This window comes from Lucilia sericata, unplaced genomic scaffold, assembly GCF_015586225.1.
Source record: "Lucilia sericata isolate MDLA Ls3-8-SP2 unplaced genomic scaffold, ASM1558622v1 Contig001015F_arrow, whole genome shotgun sequence".
Lineage (NCBI taxonomy): Eukaryota > Metazoa > Arthropoda > Insecta > Diptera > Calliphoridae > Lucilia > Lucilia sericata.
Genome location: NW_023994997.1, coordinates 38,671 through 61,916, shown reverse-complemented (window position 1 = coordinate 61,916; position 23,246 = coordinate 38,671). Strand labels below are relative to the sequence as shown.

Below are 23,246 nucleotides of genomic sequence, written 5' to 3'. Positions count from 1 at the left end.
AACTAGAACTGAACTAGAACTGAACTAGAACTGAACTAGAACTGAACTAGAACTGAACTAGAACTGAACTAGAACTGAACTAGAACTGAACTAGAACTGAACTAGAACTGAACTAGAACTGAACTAGAACTGAACTAGAACTGAACTAGAACTGAACTAAACTGAACTAGAACTGAACTAGAATGAACTAGAACTGAACTAGAACTGAACTAGAACTGAACTAGAACTGAACTAGAACTGAACTAGAACTGAACTAGAACTGAACTAGAACTGAACTAGAACTGAACTAGAACTGAACTAGAACTGAACTAGAACTGAACTAGAACTGAACTAGAACTGAACTAGAACTGAACTAGAACTGAACTAGAACTGAACTAGAACTGAACTAGAACTGAACTAGAACTGAACTAGAACTGAACTAGAACTGAACTAGAACTGAACTAGAACTGAACTAGAACTGAACTAGAACTGAACTAGAACTGAACTAGAACTGAACTAACTGAACTAGAACTGAACTAGAACTGAACTAGAACTGAACTAGAACTGAACTAGAACTGAACTAGAACTGAACTAGAACTGAACTAGAACTGAACTAGAACTGAACTAGAACTGAACTAGAACTGAACTAGAACTGAACTAGAACTGAACTAGAACTGAACTAGAACTGAACTAGAACTGAACTAGAACTGAACTAGAACTGAACTAGAACTGAACTAGAACTGAACTAGAACTGAACTAGAACTGAACTAGAACTGAACTAGAACTGAACTAGAACTGAACTAGAACTGAACTAGAACTGAACTAGAACTGAACTAGAACTGAACTAGAACTGAACTAGAACTGAACTAGAACTGAACTAGAACTGAACTAGAACTGAACTAGAACTGAACAGAACTGAACTAGAACTGAACTAGAACTGAACTAGAACTGAACTAGAACTGAACTAGAACTGAACTAGAACTGAACTAGAACTGAACTAGAACTGAACTAGAACTGACTAGAACTGAACTAGAACTGAACTAGAACTGAACTAGAACTGAACTAGAACTGAACTAGAACTGAACTAGAACTGAACTAGAACTGAACTAGAACTGAACTAGAACTCTAAACTGAACTAGAACTGAACTAGAACTGAACTAGAACTGAACTAGAACTGAACTAGAACTGAACTAGAACTGAACTAGAACTGAACTAGAACTGAACTAGAACTGACTAGAACTGAACTAGAACTGAACTAGAACTGAACTAGAACTGAACTAGAACTGAACTAGAACTGAACTAGAACTGAACTAGAACTGAACTAGAACTGAACTAGAACTGAACTAGAACTGAACTGAACTGAACTAGAACTGAACTAGAACTGAACTAGAACTGAACTAGAACTGAACTAGAACTGAACTAGAACTGAACTAGAACTGAACTAGAACTGAACTAGAACTGAACTAGAACTGAACTAGAACTGAACTAGAACTGAACTAGAACTGAACTAGAACTGAACTAGAACTGAACTAGAACTGAACTAGAACTGAACTAGAACTGAACTAGAACTGAACTAGAACTGAACTAGAACTGAACTAGAACTGAACTAGAACTGAACTAGAACTGAACTAGAACTGAACTAGAACTGAACTAGAACTGAACTAGAACTGAACTAGAACTGAACTAGAACTGAACTAGAACTGAACTAGAACTGAACTAGAACTGAACTAGAACTGAACTAGAACTGAACTAGAACTGAACTAGAACTGAACTAGAACTGAACTAGAACTGAACTAGAACTGAACTAGAACTGAACTAGAACTGAACTAGAACTGAACTAGAACTGAACTAGAACTGAACTAGAACTGAACTAGAACTGAACTAGAACTGAACTAGAACTGAACTAGAACTGAACTAGAACTGAACTAGAACTGAACTAGAACTGAACTAGAACTGAACTAGAACTGAACTAACTAGAATTGAACTAGAACTGAACTAGAACTGAACTAGAACTGAACTAGAATAATATTAATAAATATTCTGAAATAATTTAATAGGTATTCCTTAATGTAAACAAAATATTTAAGCCATTTTACAAATTCCCTACATTTGCTTTATTTAACGTATTTTTTAGGCTTGCCATTAAAACTTACCCCAAATTGACCCTATTTTTATGCCTGCTTGAACTATCACACTTTCAAAATGTTCTTTTTTTCTCATCTCCTTAATTTATAAACATTATTATCAACATGTTGTTAATTTATTATAAATGATTTCAAGTACATTCCAACACTCTCGGCACAGACACACCCAAACATTTACGTTTTGGGAAAATCCTACAATACTTATATTTCACCAACTAAAAGTACTCTATGGAATTTCCTGTTAATTCCCCAACTATTTGTTGGGACTGATTTAATGCAAAAGGCATAAACCATCCAAAGTTAAAAAGAAATTGGCATTTAATTTCTTGATAAACACGTACTTCATTAAGTCAACACTTACATATGCTTTTGGAATTATAATGTGTTTCTTTTATTTTGTTAGCTTATTTAACTTTTGCTGCTTAATATTTTCTCAGGCAAGTTTTGGGCCCCGAAAATTGGAAAACAAGTTAGATTCTTTTCAATGTTTATTTGTATGCTAAGAGTTTTAATGAAAAAATCGACACCAAAAATATTTTCGCTTTTGGTTGTGTGTCTGTAGTAAATGAAATCCCTAAATATAAAACAAATATTTATATTACAAAAACAAAAAAAAAGTAATAATAAATAATAAATATGTTAAGAGCGAAAAAAATCTTTAACAACAAGTTAATGATTGTTGCTGGCAGCGACTTACAGTATAGGAAAAGGGAAATAGTAACACCTATGTACATATGTATGTAGAGAGAGACAGACGTGATTAAAGTAAAGTAAATAATTAAAAGGACTTTTAACAAATTTACTAATATTAGAACCATTTCTATGAAAAGTAAGAATTGAGAGCAATTTTCTATAGAGAAAAATAAGTTTTGAGACAAGTTTTTCTATAAAAAAGGTGATTGGGTAAAATTGACTGTGAAATTAGTGAAGATTTTAAAATGTGAATTTTGTTTGGGACAATTTTTTGAGTCAACTTTGTTAAAGAAAATCGTTATTGGGACAAATTTGTTGTAGAAAATTGTGACTGGAACAATAACATTTCTACAGAATCACAGAAAAACAAGTTTTTTTTTATAGAAAAAAGTGATTGCGACAGATTTTTCTATAGAAAAATGTGATTTAGGAAGATTTTTCTATAGAAAAATGTGATTTGGGAAGATTTTTCTATAGAAAAATGTGATTTGGGACAGTTTTTTCTATTGAAAAATGTGATTGGGATGATTTTCTCTAAAAAGATATGTGGTTGGGACTAATTTTCTATAGAAAAATATGATTGGGACTAATTTTTCTATAGAAAAATATGATTGGGACTAATTTTTCTATAGAAAAATGTGATTGCGATAGATTTTTCTATAGAAAAATGTGATTTGGGAAGATTTTTCTATAGAAAAATGTGATTTGGGACAGTTTTTTCTATTGAAAAATGTGATTGGGATGATTTTCTCTAAAAAGATATGTGGTTGGGACTAATTTTTCTATAGAAAAATATGATTGGGACTAATTTTTCTATTGAAAAATATGATTGGGACTAATTTTTCTATAGAAAACCCTAATTTGGACAATTTTTTCTATAGAAAAATTTTATTAGAACAAATTTTTTTAAAGAAAAAATTTATTGGGACACATCTTTTAATAGATTGGGACAATTTTTTCTATAGAAAAACGTAATTGGGCCAAATTTTTCTATAGGAATATGTGATTGGGATAACTTTTCTATAGAAAAAAATTTAATTGAGACAAGTTTTTCTAGAGAAAATGTCTTTGGACACATATTTTCTATAGAAAAATGTCATAGAAAATGTCATTGAGGCCTATTTTTCTATTGAAAAATATTAAGCAGAAAATTTGTTTTTTGGTAAAAAATTTCTCTACCAAAACATTTGAACATTTTTCTCTATAAAAGTTTTTCTATAGAAAAATTTCTCTGTGAAAAATTTATAGTTAAATTGGCAAAGAAAGAAAGTTTTAATAAAATTTATATATAGTTAAAGTGATTGGGGCAAGTTTTGGCCTTTTAGTTTTTCTTAACCTGGTGACGTATGATTAATATTAATTAAAAGTTATTTTACAAAATTGTTCATAACTTTAAAAGTTAACAACATAGTTTAATAATTTAAATTACATTTGAAAGCCAACAGAATAGAGTATTCGTTAACAATTTAAAATATTAGAAAAAGAAAAATTCATTGAATAAAATTTTCAAAGAAAAAATATTTTCTCTACTTATAATTATTTCCTAGATTTATAAAGCAAATAAATCCCAACATTTAAACGTGTTGCATAGATGTGTATGTGTAAGTGTGTGTGTGTGTGCAAAAATAATACTAGTTAAAGTATTAACTAACATAGCTTTGCATATTAATTAACTGTAACATTGTCGTGTTACTGTGAAATTCCAAAAAAAAAAAGAAAAATAACAAATGATGTCGTTACTCATACACCTTCATAACTATAACCACAAAGTCCTTTAAGAAATAGACTTAAGCCGGATATTTTTTAATATACAGACATCAACAGCAAAGCCATACCTACATACACTAACAAAGTATTCAACAAACACATGTAGATATTTTCAATATTGTAAAGTATGTAGGTAGTATATTAAAAAAAAAGGAAATCTAAAGGATAATCCTGCTTGTAAGCTTTTACCAACATACACAGCTGTAACAGTGTTTGTATAAGTATGAGTGATGGTAGTTTCTTTTTTTGTCTTCATTTTCCTTTTGCAAAATGCAAAAAATCTTTACCTTTAAATTTTTTTTTTTTTTTGAGTTTAAGGACTAACTAATTAGAAATGCAAAAATGAAATATCTCAAAATAGAATTGTTATAATTTGTAAGATTTATAAGAAAACAATACAATTTGTGCTTTAGAAATATTATTACTTGGTAACTGGAAAAAAGAAGAATTTCTTAGAAAATCTTTGAAGTAATAAGACATGTGTAAATTCCAATTTGCCATATAAAGATTTTTAAGAATTAAGTCTTAAAAATTTAAAATACACAAATAGCTTTTCAAGAAAACATTTCTTTAGGTGGTAATTTGTAGAAAATATTAATATATTTTTAATTAGAAATAGAAAAATATTAAATAATAACAAATATTTAGCTGTAATTTCTCACACATCCACATACTTGGGAATTTGTAAAGGACTAAAATCAGATATAATTCAAAGTTACTTAACAAAAGAATCAACAGATAATACAATTATAATAAGCAATAGATCTAATAGCAATATCTTTAAGAATAACTTAAGTTTTTAGTTGGCAAATTAGGCAAATCGAACATTTAAAGTTTAAGTAATAGGGAGCGTATGAGTAATATTAATTGTGACCACTTTTGGAAAAATCTTTATAACTTCCACAGAAAATCTTATATTTAAATAATTAAAACTTAGTTTTATAGTCAACAAATCAAGTTACTTAACTCAATACAAAGATTAGTTGTAAACTATTTGTTGCTTAAGTTATAAACTCCGAAATATCGATTTTACACAACAAAACATATTGTTAAATATATATTTTTTGTAATTTTTAACTTAATCTGCAAATTGTTATTAAACTATCGCACTCTTGTTCCTCCCTTAAATAGTCACCACAATTTCCCTTTAAAATAGTCTTCCTTAATATTACTATTACTTTTTCTCACAAAAAAAAAAAAACATGTTTTCAATCTACAAATGTAAAATAACAAAGTTTTGTTTAAAAAAAAAATTCGCTGAAATAACACAAACAAACTTTTAATGGAAACGCCATAATCTACACGCTCGATAAAAGAATTTAGTTTTTTTCCCGGTTCCCTTTTTTTCCTCGATTTGTTATTGTTATTTCGATGTCTTTATGTTGGTGGCCAAAGGCGATCACGTACGTTATTTATGAAGTTAGTAAGTGGCAAAAAAAAAAAACGAACATTTCATAATATTTTTTGTTTAAAAAAAAAATAAACTATTTTTCACTAAAATAAATATGATGGTATATTAAGAAGTTTTCTTTAAAGCAATAAACTTACCGTTGCACCCATTTGAAGGAAGGCATAGGATTGCCATCGGCTACACACTCAAATGCCGCTGGACTAAAAAGTGGAGCCGTGGTTAGACGATCGGGACCAGCCGAGAGAATTTTGGGGGGATCTGTAAAGAGTAATGAGGGCTTTAGAAGACATTTTTCTATAGAAAAGTTTTTCTGGAGAAAATTTTCTATAGATAAGCATGTTTGGGAGAAATTTTTCTATAGAAAAACATGTTTGGGATAAAATTTTCTATAGAAAAATATGATTGAGACACATTTTTCTATAGCAAAATATGTTTGGGACAAATTTTTCTATAGAAAAATATGTTTGGGGCAAATTTTTCTATAGCAAAATAGGTTTGGGACAAATTTTTCTATAGAAAAATATGTTTAGGGCACATTTTTCTATAGAAAATTATGTTTGGAACAAATTTTTCTAAGAAAAATATGTTTGGAACAAATTTTTCTATAGAAAAATATGTTTGGAACAAAGTTTTCTATAGACAAATATGTTTGGGACAAATTTTTTTATAGAAAAATATGTTTGGGAGAAATATTTTTTATAGAAAAAAAAATATTTGGGAGAAATTCTTCTAAAGAAATATATACTTGGGACAAAGTTTTCTATAGAAAAATATGTTTTGGAGAAATTCTTTTATAGAAAAAATATTTGGGACACATTTTTCTATAGAAAAATATGTTTGGGACAAATTTTTCTATAGAAAAATATGTTTGGGACAAAGTTTTCTATAGAAAAATATGTTAGGGATAAATTTTTCTATAGAAAAATATTTTTGGGACAACGTTTTCTATAGAAAAATATTTTTGGGACAAATTTTTCTATAGAAAAATATTTTTGGAACAAATTTTTCTATAGAAAAATATGTTTGGGATACATTTTTCTACAGAAAAATATGCTTGCGTTGAATTCATCCATAGAAAAATGTGTTTGGAACAAATTTTTCCATAGAAAAATAGGTTTGGGACAAATTTTTTATAGAAAAATATGTTTGGGACAAATTTTTCTATAGAAAAATAGGTTTGGGACAAATTTTTCTATAGAAAAATAGGTTTGGGGACAAAGTTTTCTATAGAAACATATGTTTGGGATAAATTTTTCTATAGAAAAATATTTTTGGGACAAATTTTTCTATAGAAAAAAATATTTGGGACAAATTTTTCTATAGAAAAAAATATTTGGGACAAATTTTTCTATAGAAAAATATATTTGGGACAAATTTTTCTATAGAAACATGTGTTTGGGACAAATTTTTCTATAGAAGAATGTATTTGGGAGACATTTTTTTACTAGAAAAATAGGTTTGGGAGAAATTTCTCTATAGGAAAATATATTTTTCAGAAAATTTTCTATAGAAAAATAAGTTTGTAACAAATGTTTTGTATAGAAATATATGTCTGTGACAATTTTTCTAAAGAAATTTTCTTTCGGGCGGGTGACCAAATGACTGGTCGAATATGTTTCCTGTAGAAAAAAACACACTCACACAAATTAACTTACATTTAACATCCAATTGCACTGATAGTTGCTCCGAAGTGCCTACAGAGTTCTGAGCTTGACAGGTATAAAGACCAGCATCACGTCGGCCAACAGGGCGTAATTGCAGAGTTTCCTAGAGAAAAAAAAACGCACAAGACAATAAAATATGATTAAAAAACAGGAACAAAGTATAAAAAAACTCAACTCATATTGAGCAAATTTAAATAAAAAAATCAGCATCAAAGTTTGTTGTTAAATGAACAAAAAAAAAAGACTTTAGTTTGGCAAAGTTACAAGAAACAAAAAAAAAAAAAAAACAAGGATTTTTATAAATAAATCCTGTTACACTGTTAGCAAGATTATTGTAGTTGTTGTTTTGTTAAACTTACCTGTAGACTGGCAATTTCTGAACGTCCTGCACGACGCCAGACAATACTCGCTGGTGGATTGGCATCCGCTACACAGCGTAATATCAGTGCATCTTTATCCTCTTCCAAGTCGATTTCCGGTGAGCCAATTAGACGTATTGTTGGTGCGTCTGCATTACACAACACAGTGTAAAGAGTAAGGGTAAAACAAGACGGAAAAAGATGAAGATGAATGATTTTATATGTATGTGTGTTTTGTTGCAAGTTTTAAAAGCATATTGAAGGAAAATTGCAGTTAATTTAATTGATTTAGCACAAAACTGGCAACAGCCAAAACAGAAAACAACTATATAAATTTTTTAGGATGGTCTTGTCTGGATTTTAACTTCCTTTTTTTTACTCCTTCCACTATTTTCCCCTGGCTTTCCTGTTCTATTTAGATTAAAGTCAGTTGTAAAGGATTTTAGTAAAATTTTGACTTGTTGCCAAATTGATTTTTTTCGTTCGTTGGCTCAACGAGGAAGGAGTTATATATTAGTTTGCAAATGAATCTGTATGTGTAAAGCTCAGTCAGTCAAATATTAAGATAGACAATTGGTCTGTTGTTTGTTAAAAAAAATTTTCATTGGAATAAATTTATAATTTTTTTTTATTCTCACAGGATGGGTTTGTTTGCCATTTTTTACCTTTTTGTTATAAATATTAAATTTAATTTGCATTTGAATGCCTTAGATTGAGTGAGAAGGAAATAAAGGTAATCAAATTTGCTAAATTAGTCTTGGATTGTTAAATGCCAACTAACGAATACGAGGGCGAGTGGAGAAGAAAATATGATAAATGCTTTTTTTGGGACAAATTTGTCTGCAAAAGTGTTTATTTGGGAAAAAAATTTCTGTAGAAAAATTTGATTGTGACAAAATTTTCTTTAGAAAATTGTGATACAGCGAAAATAGAAAATTTTTAATGGGACAAATTTTTCTATAGAAAAATGTGAATGGGACAAATTTTTCTATAGAAAAATGTAAATGGGACAAATTTTCTATAGAAAAGTATGAATGGGACAAATTTTCTATAGAAAAATGTGAATGGGACAAATTTTTCTATAGAAAAATGTGAATGGGACAAATTTTTCTATAGAAAAATGTGAATGGGACAAATTTTTCTATAGAAAAATGTGAATGGGACAAATTTTTCTATACAAAAATGTGAATGGGACAAATTTCTCTATAGAAAAATGTGAATGGGACAAATTTTCTATAGAAAAGTATGAATGGGACAAATTTTTCTATAGAAAAATGTGGATGGGACAAATTTTTCTATAGAAAAATGTGAATGGGACAAATTTTTCTATAGAAAAATGTGAATGGGACAAATTTTTCTATAGAAAAATGTGAATGGGACAAATTTCTCTATAGAAAAATGTGAATGGGACCAAGTTTTCTATAGAAAAATGTGATTGGGACAAATTTTTCTATAGAAAAATGTGAACGGGACCAATTTCTCTATAGAAAAATGTGAATGGGACCAAGTTTTCTATAGAAAAATGTGAATGGGACAAATTTTTCTATAGAAAAATGTGAACGGGACCAATTTTTCCATAGAAGTATGTGAATGGGACCAAGTTTTCTATAGGAAACTGTGAATGGGACAAATTTTTCTATAAAAATGTGATTTGGAGAATTTTTTTATAGAAAAATTTTATTGGAACAAATTTTTCTATAGAAAAATATGATTGGGACAAATTTTTGGACATATTTTACTGGAGAAAAATATGATTGGTACAATTTTTCGATAGAAACATATGAATTGGACAAATTTTTCTATAGAAAATAGTGAATGCGACAAATTTTTCTATAGAAAAGTGTGAATGGGACAAATTTTTCTATAGAAAATAGTGAATGCGACAAATTTTTCTATAGAAAAGTGTGAATGGGACAAATTTTTCTATAGAAAAATGTGAATGGGACCAAGTTTTCTATAGAAAAATGTGAATGGGACCAAGTTTTCTATAGAAAAATGTGAATGGGACCAAGTTTTCTACAGAAAAATGTGAATGGGACAAATTTTTCTATAGAAAAATGTGACTGGGAGAAAATTTTCTATAGAAAAATGTGATCGGGAGAAAATTTTCTATAGAAAAACATGATTGGGACAAATTTTTCTATAGAAAAATATGTTTGGGATAAAATTTTCTATAGAAAAATGTGATCGGGAGAAAATTTTCTTTAGAAAAATGTGATTGGGGCAAATTTTTCTGAAGAAAAATATGATTGGAAGAAAATTTTCCATATAAAAAAATGATTGAGACAAATTTTTCTATAGAAAAATATGATTGAATCAAATTTTTATATAGAAAAATGTGATTGGGACAAGTTTTTTATAGAAAAATGTGATTGATAGAACATTTTCTATAAAAAAAGGTGTTTGGGACAAATTTTTTTTGATAAAAAAAAATGTGATTGGAACAATTTTTTGTATAGAAAATACAGTTGGGACACGTTTATGTATTGAAAAATATAATTGGGACATATTTTTCTATGTATTGAAAATGTGATTGCGAAAAATTTTGTTATAGAGAAATATATTTGTAAAAAATTTCCATAGAAGAACATGTTTTGTACGTTGGTTTCTACAGAAAAATAGGTTTTGGGACAAATTTTATAAATTCTCAATATTTAATGCCCCCACCACTGTATTTAAATATTCCATTACAAAAGAAAAATCCAATTTATTTTAAATTCCTTAAAACTTAATATTCCTTTCAAATTTAAACTAAGCTCTTCCTGCTTAAGGAAAGTATACAACACATTTTCCGTTATGTGAAAAAAATTAAACTTTTTTCTTACATTTAACATCTAATCTGGCTTCCACTGGTACCGTTTTCGCCGTATACGATTCATGATAAGCCAAACAGCGTAAGATATCACCATGTCTCTCACGCATTGCTGTCAATTGTACCACTGAGGTGGCCGACCAAGTACGTGGATTATCTGGTTCGGTGGCATTTGTTTGCGGATGAATGGCTTCAATTTCTTGGTCACCTATAAGTAGAGGTAGAATATATAAAAAAAAAGACAATAACTTGCTTTAGAGTTTAAAGTAGAGTATAAGAAGGGCAATTTTAATAATATAATGTAATAAATGAAGTACATTGTTGTCTTATAAGGGTAATAGAGTAAAAAAATGCAATTTAAATTGTTGGAATTGTTGGCCAGGAAGTAGAGAGTGAAATAAAATAGAGTTTTAGGCGAATTACAGATAGAGCTATTTAGTGGCTAAAGGATGTTAAAGTTAATTGAATGACCGGGGCAGAAATTAATAGGCTATTAAAGGTAATAATAGGCTTTTTTTAATGATGGTTATATGAATGTGAATATTAAGAAGTTATTTTTAATGATTTGGATTAAAAGAAGATTATATTAGGAAATTATAGTATTAGTTAAGCTATTTCTATTCAAAATTATAAAAAATTTTAAATGTTTCTAGGAAATTTTTCAAAATTAAACTTTTTTTAACACAGGGCGTATGATTGATATTAATTATGAGTATTTTTGGAAAAATGTAAATAACTTCTAAAGTTAGGACAATTTTTTAATAAATTAAAAGGATTTCTTTACAGTATAAATTTGTGAAGTAAATTATTAAGAAAACACTTTATTAGGTTTTACCTAAATTGACAAAATTTGCTTTAAATAAGAAAAATATTTTTCTGCCTTAACATTATTTCCTACTGTAGGGTATATTTTGCTAGATTTTTTAAAATAGCTTTTAAACAACTTTTTAGAGCAGGTAAAATTACATGTCTTAACATAAAAACAATTACAGATAATCATACTACTTGAATGCACATTTCCAGGAAGAAAACTAAAACTAAAGAAAGACAAGAGATACAGCAAAAAAAAAAAAAAAGAATAAACTTAAAGACAAAACTAAATGAGAACAAACCAAACATACATATAAAAGTAACTTACCCAGAAACCACTTAAGTGTGGCAGGTGGATTACCATAGTGGGAGACACATTTCACCGTAGCCAAAGAGCCAGAGTCCACAGTGATATTATGACCGGGTGGTACATGAGCGCCTTCATATTCTAAACGAGGACGTTGGGGTGCCACTAGAAAATTAGATGAAAACAAGAATATTCATTAGTGATGGCAATTTTAAGTTAAACCAGGGAAAAATTACAATACATGTGTATGATGTATGGAGTATGTTTTAGTATTAATAAAATTTTTCTTAGGAATGTGTATGTGTAGATATATTGAAATTGATGTCAGACATTTCCTGTTTCCTAAGGACGTGCGTTCTAAAAATACTCTTGCTGTTGTTTATAAATGTAAAGTTTTTTTAATTTTCTTTTCTTTCCTAGTCTTTATGCAAGTTTTTAGTAGAAAACTTTCACTTAGCTAGAGTTAAATTTTTTTGGAATTTGCTAGCATTTGCTACTTTAGTGGGGAGGGTACATATATTGGGTTTGTGCTGATGTTTGTAACGCACAATAATATTGGTCCTATACCTGAAAGTATACCAATCTGCTTAGAATAATTTTCTGAGTCGATTTAGCTGTCCGTCCGTCTGTCTGTCCGCTTGCCTGTCTGTCTGTCCGTTTGCCTGTCTGTCTGTCTGTCCGTCCATCCTGGTAATCAAACTATGTAGGTTCGTCTGTCTGTCTGTTTGTCTGTCTGTCTGTCTGTCTGTCTGTCTGTCTATCTGTCTGTCTGTCTGTCTGTCTGTCTGTCTGTCTGTCTGTCTGTCTGTCTGTCTGTCCGTCCATCCGTCCATGTAAACCTTGTAATCAAACTACAGATCGCAAGATAATTCAATGAAATTTGGTACATGATCTTCTATTGTACCATAGACGAAGCCTATTGTAAATAGCTAACATCGGTCTATTATTTCATCTAGCCCCCACACAAATGCACCCCCGAATAGGGCTTGTAAACCTTGTAATCAAACTACATGTCGCAATTTTGAAGATAATTAAATTAAATTTGGTACATGATCATCTATGGTATCAGAGACGAAGCGTATTAAAAATGGTTAACTTCGGTACATTATTCCAGGTAGTCCCCATACAACTAAACCCCCCAAATAAGGCTTTTAAGTTCATAATTATGTTTAATATACTCGTACCTCGACGAAAAGCTGCTGCAAGTTCTATACTAGCCTGACCCTGATAATTTTTATAATGATAGGGCCTCATTTGACTCTAGCCCCTATATACAAAGCGCCCTTCAAAATATGACTTAAATGTCCACAATTTTATTCAACAATAATTTTTTTTTTTTTTTTTTCATTTTAGTTATTATTTATTGAATCTTTCTTACATAGAAATTTACAATAAGTATTGAAATCTTAACCTAAACTATAACTAACGTCGTTATTGCCACTGCAATTTCAACAAAAGTTCTCGATAATTTGATTATCTGGCAAAATCCAATGTTTCCGTTCTTCTCAGTCGTCTATGACCCTCAAATGACAGCAACTCCCTGGCAAGGGGTTTTGGGTGATCCATTAGTTTCGACAGGTAGGTTAAACAAGAGAGTTTGATCTCCTCGCGTATTATGGGGACATTGAGATCCCTATGAATATTACTATTGCGAATGTACCACGGGGCACCTGTTATTGACCTTAACAGTGCTGACTGCTTTCTTTGTAATTTTTCAACATTAGATGAGGAGGCTGTTCCCCACAGTTGAATGCCGTATAGCCATATCGGTTTTATAACTGTTTTGTACAAAAGCACTTTGTACTCCAAGTCTAGAGCAGACCGTGGTCCAATTAGCCAATATAGCCAACAATAAATGGCTTAGGTATATTTGACTCAAGCTACAATTCAACTTAAATGCTTTATTATGAAAACTAAATCACATTTTATTTTTATAAATGGTGTAGTTTTATATATGGTCGGCCTTACCCGACTATAATTTCTAACTAGTTTGTTACTGTATAGGGGGGTTTCGTTTTAAAGTTTTTGTCATCGAGTTTTCAATAAAAATACATTCATACTGAAATATTTATATGTATGTATGTGTCTGTAGTATAGCTACATTTTTGGTTTTAGTGGTTTCTATTATGTATTCTAATTAAAGTAAATCAAAAGAAGCTAAAATAAATGAATATTATATAAAATGCATTTGATGCGTGTAGTTGAAGTATAAAGCAACAGGATACAAGTAGCAAAATTACCTTGAAAGGGGTCCAATTAGTATAAATTTATATATTTTTTATAAATTTTGCATTAAAAGGAGAAATACTAAATAAACACAACAACTCGAAATTATGATATCCATTTTCTCCCATAGTAAAGTTGTAAAGTTTTTACAGTTTATAAAATTTTCTATAAATACTCATAATAAATATTAATCATACGCCTCCCATAAGAAAAATATAACAAGTAAAAATTGTTATATTCGACTAAGCCGAATCTTATATACCCAACATCAAATCATTGCCGAAAAGAATTGCTTCCTTATAAATAAACATTGAATTTATGAATCGATGCTTTTGTTATTATCGAAAGAAGTTAATTATTGACCGATTCTCAGAAAATTTGGTAGAAAGATTTTGGTTCTTACAAAACTTGCCATTTATGATGCAGTTTTGTTTCCATCCGGGGTATGCCTAGTCTGTCCAGGTTCTTCAAAGGTCTGCTTCCTTTGAGGTTTGATATACCACAGAGCTGCCTAGTATCTTCGGGAATGAATGGGTCTGATACAATTCTTCACGGACAGGCCGAAATCAATACTTCGGTTATGGAGGCGATCTCGTCGGGTAGATATAACTATGAGTAGCTGGGAAATACAATCGGTCGAAATAACTGCTCTGGCTCTCGGTCGGTTAATTATGAAATCCGATGAGATAAATGCGTTGGCTCTCAATCGGCTAACTACTGATTACGATCCGACGAGATAAATGCTTCGGCTCTGGGTCGGCTAATGACTTAATTATACGAATATTATACAATCGGATGAGATAAATGCTTCGGCTCTCAATCGGCTAACTACTGATTTCGATCAGACGAGATAAATGCTTCGGCTCTCAATCGGTTAACTACTGATTACGATCCGACGAGATAAATGCTTCGGCTCTCGGTCGGCTAATGACTTAATAATACGAATATTATACAATCCGATGAGATAAATGCTTTGGCTCTCAATCGGCTAACTACTGATTACGATCCGACGAGATAAATGCTTCGGCTCTCTGTCGGCTAATGACTTAATAAATTGCATCGATGTACTAGCTAGTAATTAAAGTTATTTTCTGAAGTGGAATTTGTAAAGGTGATAGGGTCAAATATAGACCGACCCTCACAAAAGTTGGAATAGAGATTTTGGCCCATATAAAACTTGTTTATGCCAAATTTCATTGCTGTAGTCTCATTTCTGTGCCAGTAATAAGTGTTAAAGTAAATTTCTGGGGGGGTAGGGTCAATAATGGACCTATCCTCACAGAAGTTAGTAGAGAGATTATGGTATTATCATACAAAACTTGTTTATGCCGACTTTCATCGTTGTGGTCTCATTTCTGAGGCAGTAATAAGTGTTAAAGTAAATTTCTGAAGGGGACCTTATATGGGGGGTAGGGTCAATAATGGACCGATCCACATTTAATAGAGAGATTTTAACTCATACAAAACTTGTTTATATCGAATTTCATCACTGTACTCGCATTTCTGAGCCAGTAATGAACGTTAAAGTCATTTTCTGAAGAGGGCCCTATATGCACCGATTCTCTTAAAATATGATTAAGAGATTTGCGTTGACATAAGACTTATTTATGTATAATTTCCTCGTTATACTGGTATTTTTAAAACAGTTAAGACTGTTAAAACTGTTTTCCGGGGGGCCACTTGTATGGAGGCTTTGCGAGAACATGGACCGATTTTGTCCATTTTTAATACCAAGCAAACCTTATCAATAAGGAATATTTATGCAAAATTTCAGCTCCTTCTGTTTAATACATATCGTGATTTCAACAGATAGACGGACAGACAGACAGACAGACAGACAGACAGACAGACAGACGGACGGACGGACAGATGGGTGGTATATTTTTTTTTTTATAAACTTGAAATGAAACTCTTTCTTTCAAATAATTTCCATAAATATGTATATTTGCATTCTTTCAGAAACTATTTAATGAAACATTTCTAGAACTTTGAGAGTTATGGCTAATTTTCTAAAATTACTCATAACAAATACTAATCATTGTTTGTTTCACAAAAGTGTTTTGAAACTTAATCATTTTTTCAAAACTATTGAAATATTCTTTCCATTTATTTGTTGCTATAGGTATTATTTACATGAACTATGCATTTTCCTTGATTTTTTTTGCATCAAGTTTAAAAATAAGAATCTTTGTTTCAAATGATTTTCATAAATATATTTGTAGTCTTTTAGAAACTTTTTATTTTGCTGAAAAATTCCTAAAACTTTGAGAGTTCTGGCTAATTTTCTAAAATTGCTAATAATAAATATTAATCATACGCCTTCTATAAGAAAAACATAATTATTTAGTTTGCTTCACTTTTTTTTTGTCAAGATAACTGTATAAATTGTAGAAAAATCTTATAAATGAGGTTTGTTTTCCATCAAATATTGAAATATGCTTCCCATTTATTCGTTGTTATATCATTCACTTGAACTTTGCATTTTCGTTGAATTTATAACTGATTTATAAATATATAAATGAGAATCTGTCTTTCAAATAATTCAATATATTTGTAGTATTATAGAAGCTTTTTAAATTGCTGAAAAATTCCTTTAACTTTAAGAGTTCTGGCCTCCGGTAGGTTAGTGGTTAGTGTTCTAGACTGGTAGACCGGAGGTGGTGGGTTCGATTCCCACCTGAGGCACTGGTTAAGGAGCGCACAACAGGCCCGATAGAGGCCTAGGTGTATTTCTTCGGATTTGATGTATATACATCCTCCTTTCAAACTAACTAACTAACTAACTAACTAAGAGTTCTGGCAAATTTTCTAAAATTGCTCATAATGAATATTAATCATACGCCACCCATACGAAAAACAGAATTTCTTAGTTTGCTTGAAAACAAGGGAAGTTTGTGCGAAATGTAAAAAGTTCTATTAGCTGAAGATTTAATTATATAATGAGCTCCTGCTGGAGTATAGGTTGATGAAGATTTAATAGAAAGTTTAGTAGGAAATTTTATTTGTTTTTGTAGAAAATGTCATTGGAAATTTCAAAATCTGCATTTGAAAATATGTTAAACAGCCTTAAATAATTCTTAAAAAACTTTACATTTTTTTGTTCTTCTTAAAGTCTAAACCAATTTTGCAAATCATGCATTCATGACCCTTGATTGCACCTTTTCTCAAAGAATTTATAACTGGTTTTCTATTTCTAAAAACGCCACAAGATAACATGCTCTATGAAGGTATTTTGAATGTATAACTATTTTCAGAAACACATTTACTTGAGAAAGAGTAAAGTAGTAAGAGGAATTTATTGATATGTGTATTTTGTAAATCCTATACCTTTTGTTGGTTTTTGTAGAAAACATAATAGAGAGAGAGAAAAAAAAAATTGTGAAAAACACATACATAGAAAACGTAATCGGTATGAGTGTCTTCAAGTTAATTGCATGTGGCAGTTACCGTTTTTAATCCTCAACTACACTTACACACACATATAAAGACATTCTCTTACCTATGTCAGCTACATTAAACTAATACAGTTGCATACATACACATTTCTTGGTATAAATGATTGTAATGCTTTAGTATGGTTTCTGTGGTCTAATAAGCAAGAAACAATCGTTTTTGTTGTTGTTGCTATTTCTGTTATTATTGTTGAAGGTTTAATACTATAATTTTCTATCTTGTTTTTAGCATGAATTTATACACATACATATAAACACACTCTAATTATGGTCTTTCTTAGTTGAGGAGGTATTCCCTGTTTCAAAACAATTGCAACAGTGCAGTTAAAGTTTCAAAGTTTTGTTGTAAGATGAGTGTTTAAATAAGTGCGTATAAGTATGTGTGTATATGTGTTTTTCAACAGTTTTCTCTTACAAATATAAATATATATTTAACTTAAAAGAAATCTTGTAGAACAATATGAGTACCTGATTACCTGTAAAGATTTAAGTACGGGGAACAGTGGTTATAAAATGATTTAAACTTTTTAGCTGACAGTTAATGCTACTGCAAAACATTTTATTAAATTATCTAATTTAAATTCTAGAATAATTCTGTTTTATATTCGAGTTATTAATAAATATTAACTTTTTCTTATGGGGGCGTATGATTAATATTTATTATATGTAGTTTTGGAAATTTAGCTAAAACTGCTAAAATTTAAGGAATATTTATGTGATTTAAAAAAACTTGGATAGATAAGAGATCTATGGAAAACCTTTAATCAGTTATATATCCCAAAGTCGGCTAAATGCCTTAAAACACACGCTGTAATTTAAAAAAGAGCTAACATTTTGAAGCATAAACTTTTTCCGATAAAAATGGTTTTAAGAATAATAAGTTCAATGTTATTTAAATCATATTGAAATCCACTGTGCTGAGGTTGCATTACTGATGATACCAACTCTTATATATTCAAGTATAAATGTTTATCTGTCTATCTTAAAATCAACTCTTAACAAGAATCCACAATTCACATAATATAGAGAAAGTATGTTGTATAAGTAGCGTTAGCATCAGCTGTTCTATGAATGTTGCACTGAATATGTATTTAAAATGTTGTAAATACAGTTTTTATAATTATTTTGCCAGCTCTTGCTGCTGCATGCATCAAAAAGAAAAGTAATGACTGCTGTCATGGTATTTGCGGCTTGGATTACACTACATTTAGTATGAGATTTAGAAAATTAATTAAGGTCATTCTTTTTTGTTCTCTCCCTATTCAAACAGTTACTTTTTATAAAAAGAAAACAGAACAAGCTATTTCTTTTAACTAAAGAGAAGTTGAAAAAAAAACTTTAAAGAAAATTTAACAGATTTTTAAAGGTAAAGTTAATTCTAAAGCCTTTTTATTACAAAATTTAATTCTCTTTGTTGGTGTTTCTTTTTATTAAATACATTTTTTTTTTGAATATTTAACATTTTTTCATCGAAAATATTTAGTCATTATTCGTTTTCGTTATAATCTTTGTCTAACAATGATAAGCTGCTTAAAATTCCACAAGTTTTATGAATTTTTTCTTAAATGCTTTTTTAACTTGAATTTTGCTTTTGTTTTCAGTTCATATTGCCGACCAACCAACCGCAACTCGTCAGGCAACCAATCACCTTTAGTAAATCAGTTTCTTTAGAAACTCAATTGCTGTTGTGTTATATTTGTATAAAAGTGGAATTTTGTGGCCATTGTCGTCATCAGCATTACCAGGAATGTGCGAAATGTTTTTTGGTGTAACAACAAAAGTTGTTTTTATTTGTTAGTTTTCATGTACGCAGTAAATTTTAACCCATTAAGGGCAATGTTATATTATTTTATCACTATAGACAAGAATAGTCTATAGTCTAGTCTATAGTCTATTCTATAGTCTAGTCTATAGTCTAGTCTATAGTCTAAGTCTATATAGTCTAGTATATAGTCAATCTTAATCCTAGTCTATAGTCTAAGTCGAGAGTCTATTATAGTCCCTAAGCTATAGTCTAGTCTATAGTCTAGTCTATATCTAGTCTATAGTCTAGTCTATAGTCTAGTCTATAGTCGAGTCTATATCTAGTCTATAGTCTAGGCTATAGTCTAGTCTAGAGCTCAGTCTATAGTCTAGTCTATAGTCTAGTCTATAGTCTAGTCTATAGTCTAGTCTATAGTCTAGTCTATAGTCTAGTCTATAGTCTAGTCTATAGTCTAGTCTATAGTCTAGTCTATAGTCTAGTCTATAGTCTAGTCTATAGTCTAGTCTATAGTCTAGTCTATAGTCTAGTCTATAGTCTAGTCTATAGTCTAGTCTATAGTCTAGTCTATAGTCTAGTCTATAGTCTAGTCTATAGTCTAGTCTATAGTCTAGTCTATAGTCTAGTCTATAGTCTAGTCTATAGTCTAGTCTATAGTCTAGTCTATAGTCTAGTCTATAGTCTAGTCTATAGTCTAGTCTATAGTCTAGTCTATAGTCTAGTCTATAGTCTAGTCTATAGTCTAGTCTAGTCTAGTCTATAGTCTAGTCTATAGTCTAGTCTATAGTCTAGTCTATAGTCTAGTCTATAGTCTAGTCTATGTCTAGTCTATAGTCTAGTCTATAGTCTAGTCTATAGTCTAGTCTATAGTCTAGTCTATAGTCTATAGCTGATTCTATATCTGTCTATAGTCTAGTCTATAGTATAGTCTAGGTCTAGTCTATAGGTCTGTATATAAGTCTGGTCTATAGTCAGTCTATAGTCTAGTCTATAGGCTAGTCATAGGTCTAGTCTATAGTCTAAGTCATATCTAGTCTATAGTCTATCTATAAGAGTCTAGTCTTAGTCGAGTCTTATAGTCAGTCTATATCTAGTCTAATAGTCTAGTCTAAGTCTAGTCTATAGTCTAGTCTATAGTCTAGGACTATAGTCTAGTTATAGTCAAGTCTATAGTCTAGTCTATATCTAAGTCTATAGTCTAGTCTATAGTCCTATAGTCCTACTAAGTCTAGTCTAAGTCTATAGTCTGACTATAGTCTATCTTTCTAGTTTTAATCTGTCACCAATAATGATACAGATTTCCGTAAATAAAATGTTTAAATTTTCATTTTATTGAAAAATTTCCTCAATCAAACCAATTAAACCAATTCCTGAATTATGTACCTTCAAAACAAAAAACTAAAAACCAGGTATAGTGTTCCTCTGTATTGTGTTGTTAGAAAAAGAACTTTAGATGTGTCCAAAGATACCATTAAAGGTGCAGCAACAACGCACAATTGCTATTTTTAACTTGATCATACTTACCACGTACAACTAAGCGTACTGGTTGACTGGTTAAAGCATCCTGTGTTGTAAAATCACTCGCCGTCACCTGACATTCCCACAGGCCATCATCAAAATCCAATGTGGCCGAGCGTATCCACAAAGAACAATCTCCACCAATTTGCATTGGTGGTGGATGCAAATCTAAATGCAGGCCACCGCCATTCGAGGACGATGAAGAGGGTCGTGCTGCCCATTCATATTTCTTGGCATAAATACCAACAGGCTGTAAATAAAGAAGAAAAGAGAAAAAATGTAAATGAGAAAAACAATACTAAAGCCAGAAAAAATAAACCTGCTATTTGAAGTGTAGGTCTCGTATATTTCTGAAATTAGTAGGTTATGTAGGAATGGACGTGTGTGTTACGGATATTGAATGAAATTTTTCCATGAATTTTCTGTCTGTGTAAAATGTTTGAAAACTTTCTTTTGTTTAGAGGCTAAAATCATGTTTTACCAAAAAACAAAGAGAAATGCGAGCCAAGTAATTAGTTTACATACGTTTCTTTAGTTTATGAAGGGAAACATAAAAACTTTTGAATAGAAATTTGCCAAAATAAGAAAAAAACCTTATCCATATATAGCTTAAAGGTCATGTAGGTTATATGTTGTTCATTGGCATGTTGATATCTCATTGTTTATTGTCTTGTGTTAAACGTTGTTATGTGTGTGATGGTAATTGTGAAATTTACTAAGAACAAGTTCAGTTCTAGTTCATAGTTCAGTGCTCAGTTCAGTCTAGTTCAGTTGTAGTTCAGTTTCTAGTTCAGTTCTAGTTCAGTTTCTAGTTCAGTTCTAGTCAGTTCTAGTTCAGTTCTAGTTCAGTTCTAGTTCAGTTCTAGTTCAGTTCTAGTTCAGTTCTAGTTCAGTTAGTTCAGTTCTAGTTCAGTTCTAGTTCAGTTCTAGTTCAGTTCTAGTTCAGTTCTAGTTCAGTTCTAGTTCAGTTCTAGTTCAGTTCTAGTTCAGTTCTAGTTCAGTTCTAGTTCAGTTCTAGTTCAGTTCTAGTTCAGTTCTAGTTCAGTTCTAGTTCAGTTCTAGTTCAGTTCTAGTTCAGTTCTAGTTCAGTTCTAGTTCAGTTCTAGTTCAGTTCTAGTGCAGTTCTAATTCAGTTCTAGTTCAGTTCTAGTTCAGTTCTAGTTCAGTTCTAGTTCAGTTCTAGTTCAGTTCTAGTTCAGTTCTAGTTCAGTTCTAGTTCAGTTCTAGTTCAGTTCTAGTTCAGTTCTAGTTCAGTTCTAGTTCAGTTCTAGTTCAGTTCTAGTTCAGTTCTAGTTCAGTTCTAGTTAAGTTCTAGTACAGTTGTATGTAGTTCAATGCATTATTGTCAAACTAACACATTTATATAACCTGTATCTACTCATGCATACATAAACATTTTTTATGCAACAACAATGACAACTACGTGTTTTTAATTTGTTTTTCTCTTGTTATTCTTCAGCTCTCTCTTCTTCTAGAAAACTCTATCTATTCAGTTGTGCATAACCCTGGATTTCCTTGTATTTGTGTTAAATTTTAACATGTGTTAGTTTGTTTTCTATTATTATTGTGTGTGTTTTTGTATAAGTGTATGTCGATGTATATTTATGTTATTTAGTTTGTTTACTAATTGGAAATTAAATTACAATTAGTGCTCAGAGCTAAAGTTCAAAATTAGTAGTTTATTTATGCTATTGTTTCGAAAATTGTAATTCTTCTTTTTTGCCTAACAAAATTCTCTCTATCTCTCTCTCTGTCACTCCACAAACACACCATAACTTTTCATACATATAAACTCATGTGCACATATGAATTTGTAATGTGTTTTGTTTTTGTAAATTTTGCTTGTTTGTTGTAGTTGTTACTGTTTGTAAAAAGTTTCTTGTTGTATTGTTTTGTATGAGTCTATATCTGTTGCCCGACTTGTCTATCTTGCATCTTCTGTTCTATGTAGTTGTTTTGGCCCAAACTTTTGTATCTATTTTATGGAAAATTTTATCGATTGTAGCTGCTAGTGACAAGTGAGTAAATATTTAAATTACAAAAGAAATTTTCCTACATGCTCAAAGAATAACGAAGATTCTAATAGATAAAACTTCTAATTAAACCATAAAGATAAATATAAATAGGGAACTTAAATATGGAGTTTTTGCTAGAGATTTACCAACATTTAAACACTTAGATAAACTATATTATTAAACAAAGGATTAAGTGAAACTTCTTTGTAAGGCTTGCGAAAGCGTTGCATCATTTCAAATGCATTTTAGTTTTCTTGTTAGTTAGTTAACTAGTTTTCTTGTTACTTTCAATTGTTATTAAGAAAATGTCATTATAGTCATAAAATG

General features: G+C 30.3%; 1 protein-coding gene across 1 annotated transcript in view; it reads right to left on the bottom strand.

Annotated features, from left to right (window-relative positions):
* The window catches only part of LOC119609608, a 153,864-nt gene that overhangs the window by 106,106 nt on the left and 24,512 nt on the right, over positions 1-23,246 (bottom strand). The window contains 6 exon segments of the mRNA XM_037964451.1: positions 6,132-6,252; positions 7,650-7,761; positions 8,018-8,166; positions 10,843-11,037; positions 11,968-12,111; positions 20,911-21,154. Coding sequence (XP_037820379.1) covers positions 6,132-6,252; positions 7,650-7,761; positions 8,018-8,166; positions 10,843-11,037; positions 11,968-12,111; positions 20,911-21,154 — 965 coding nt within the window.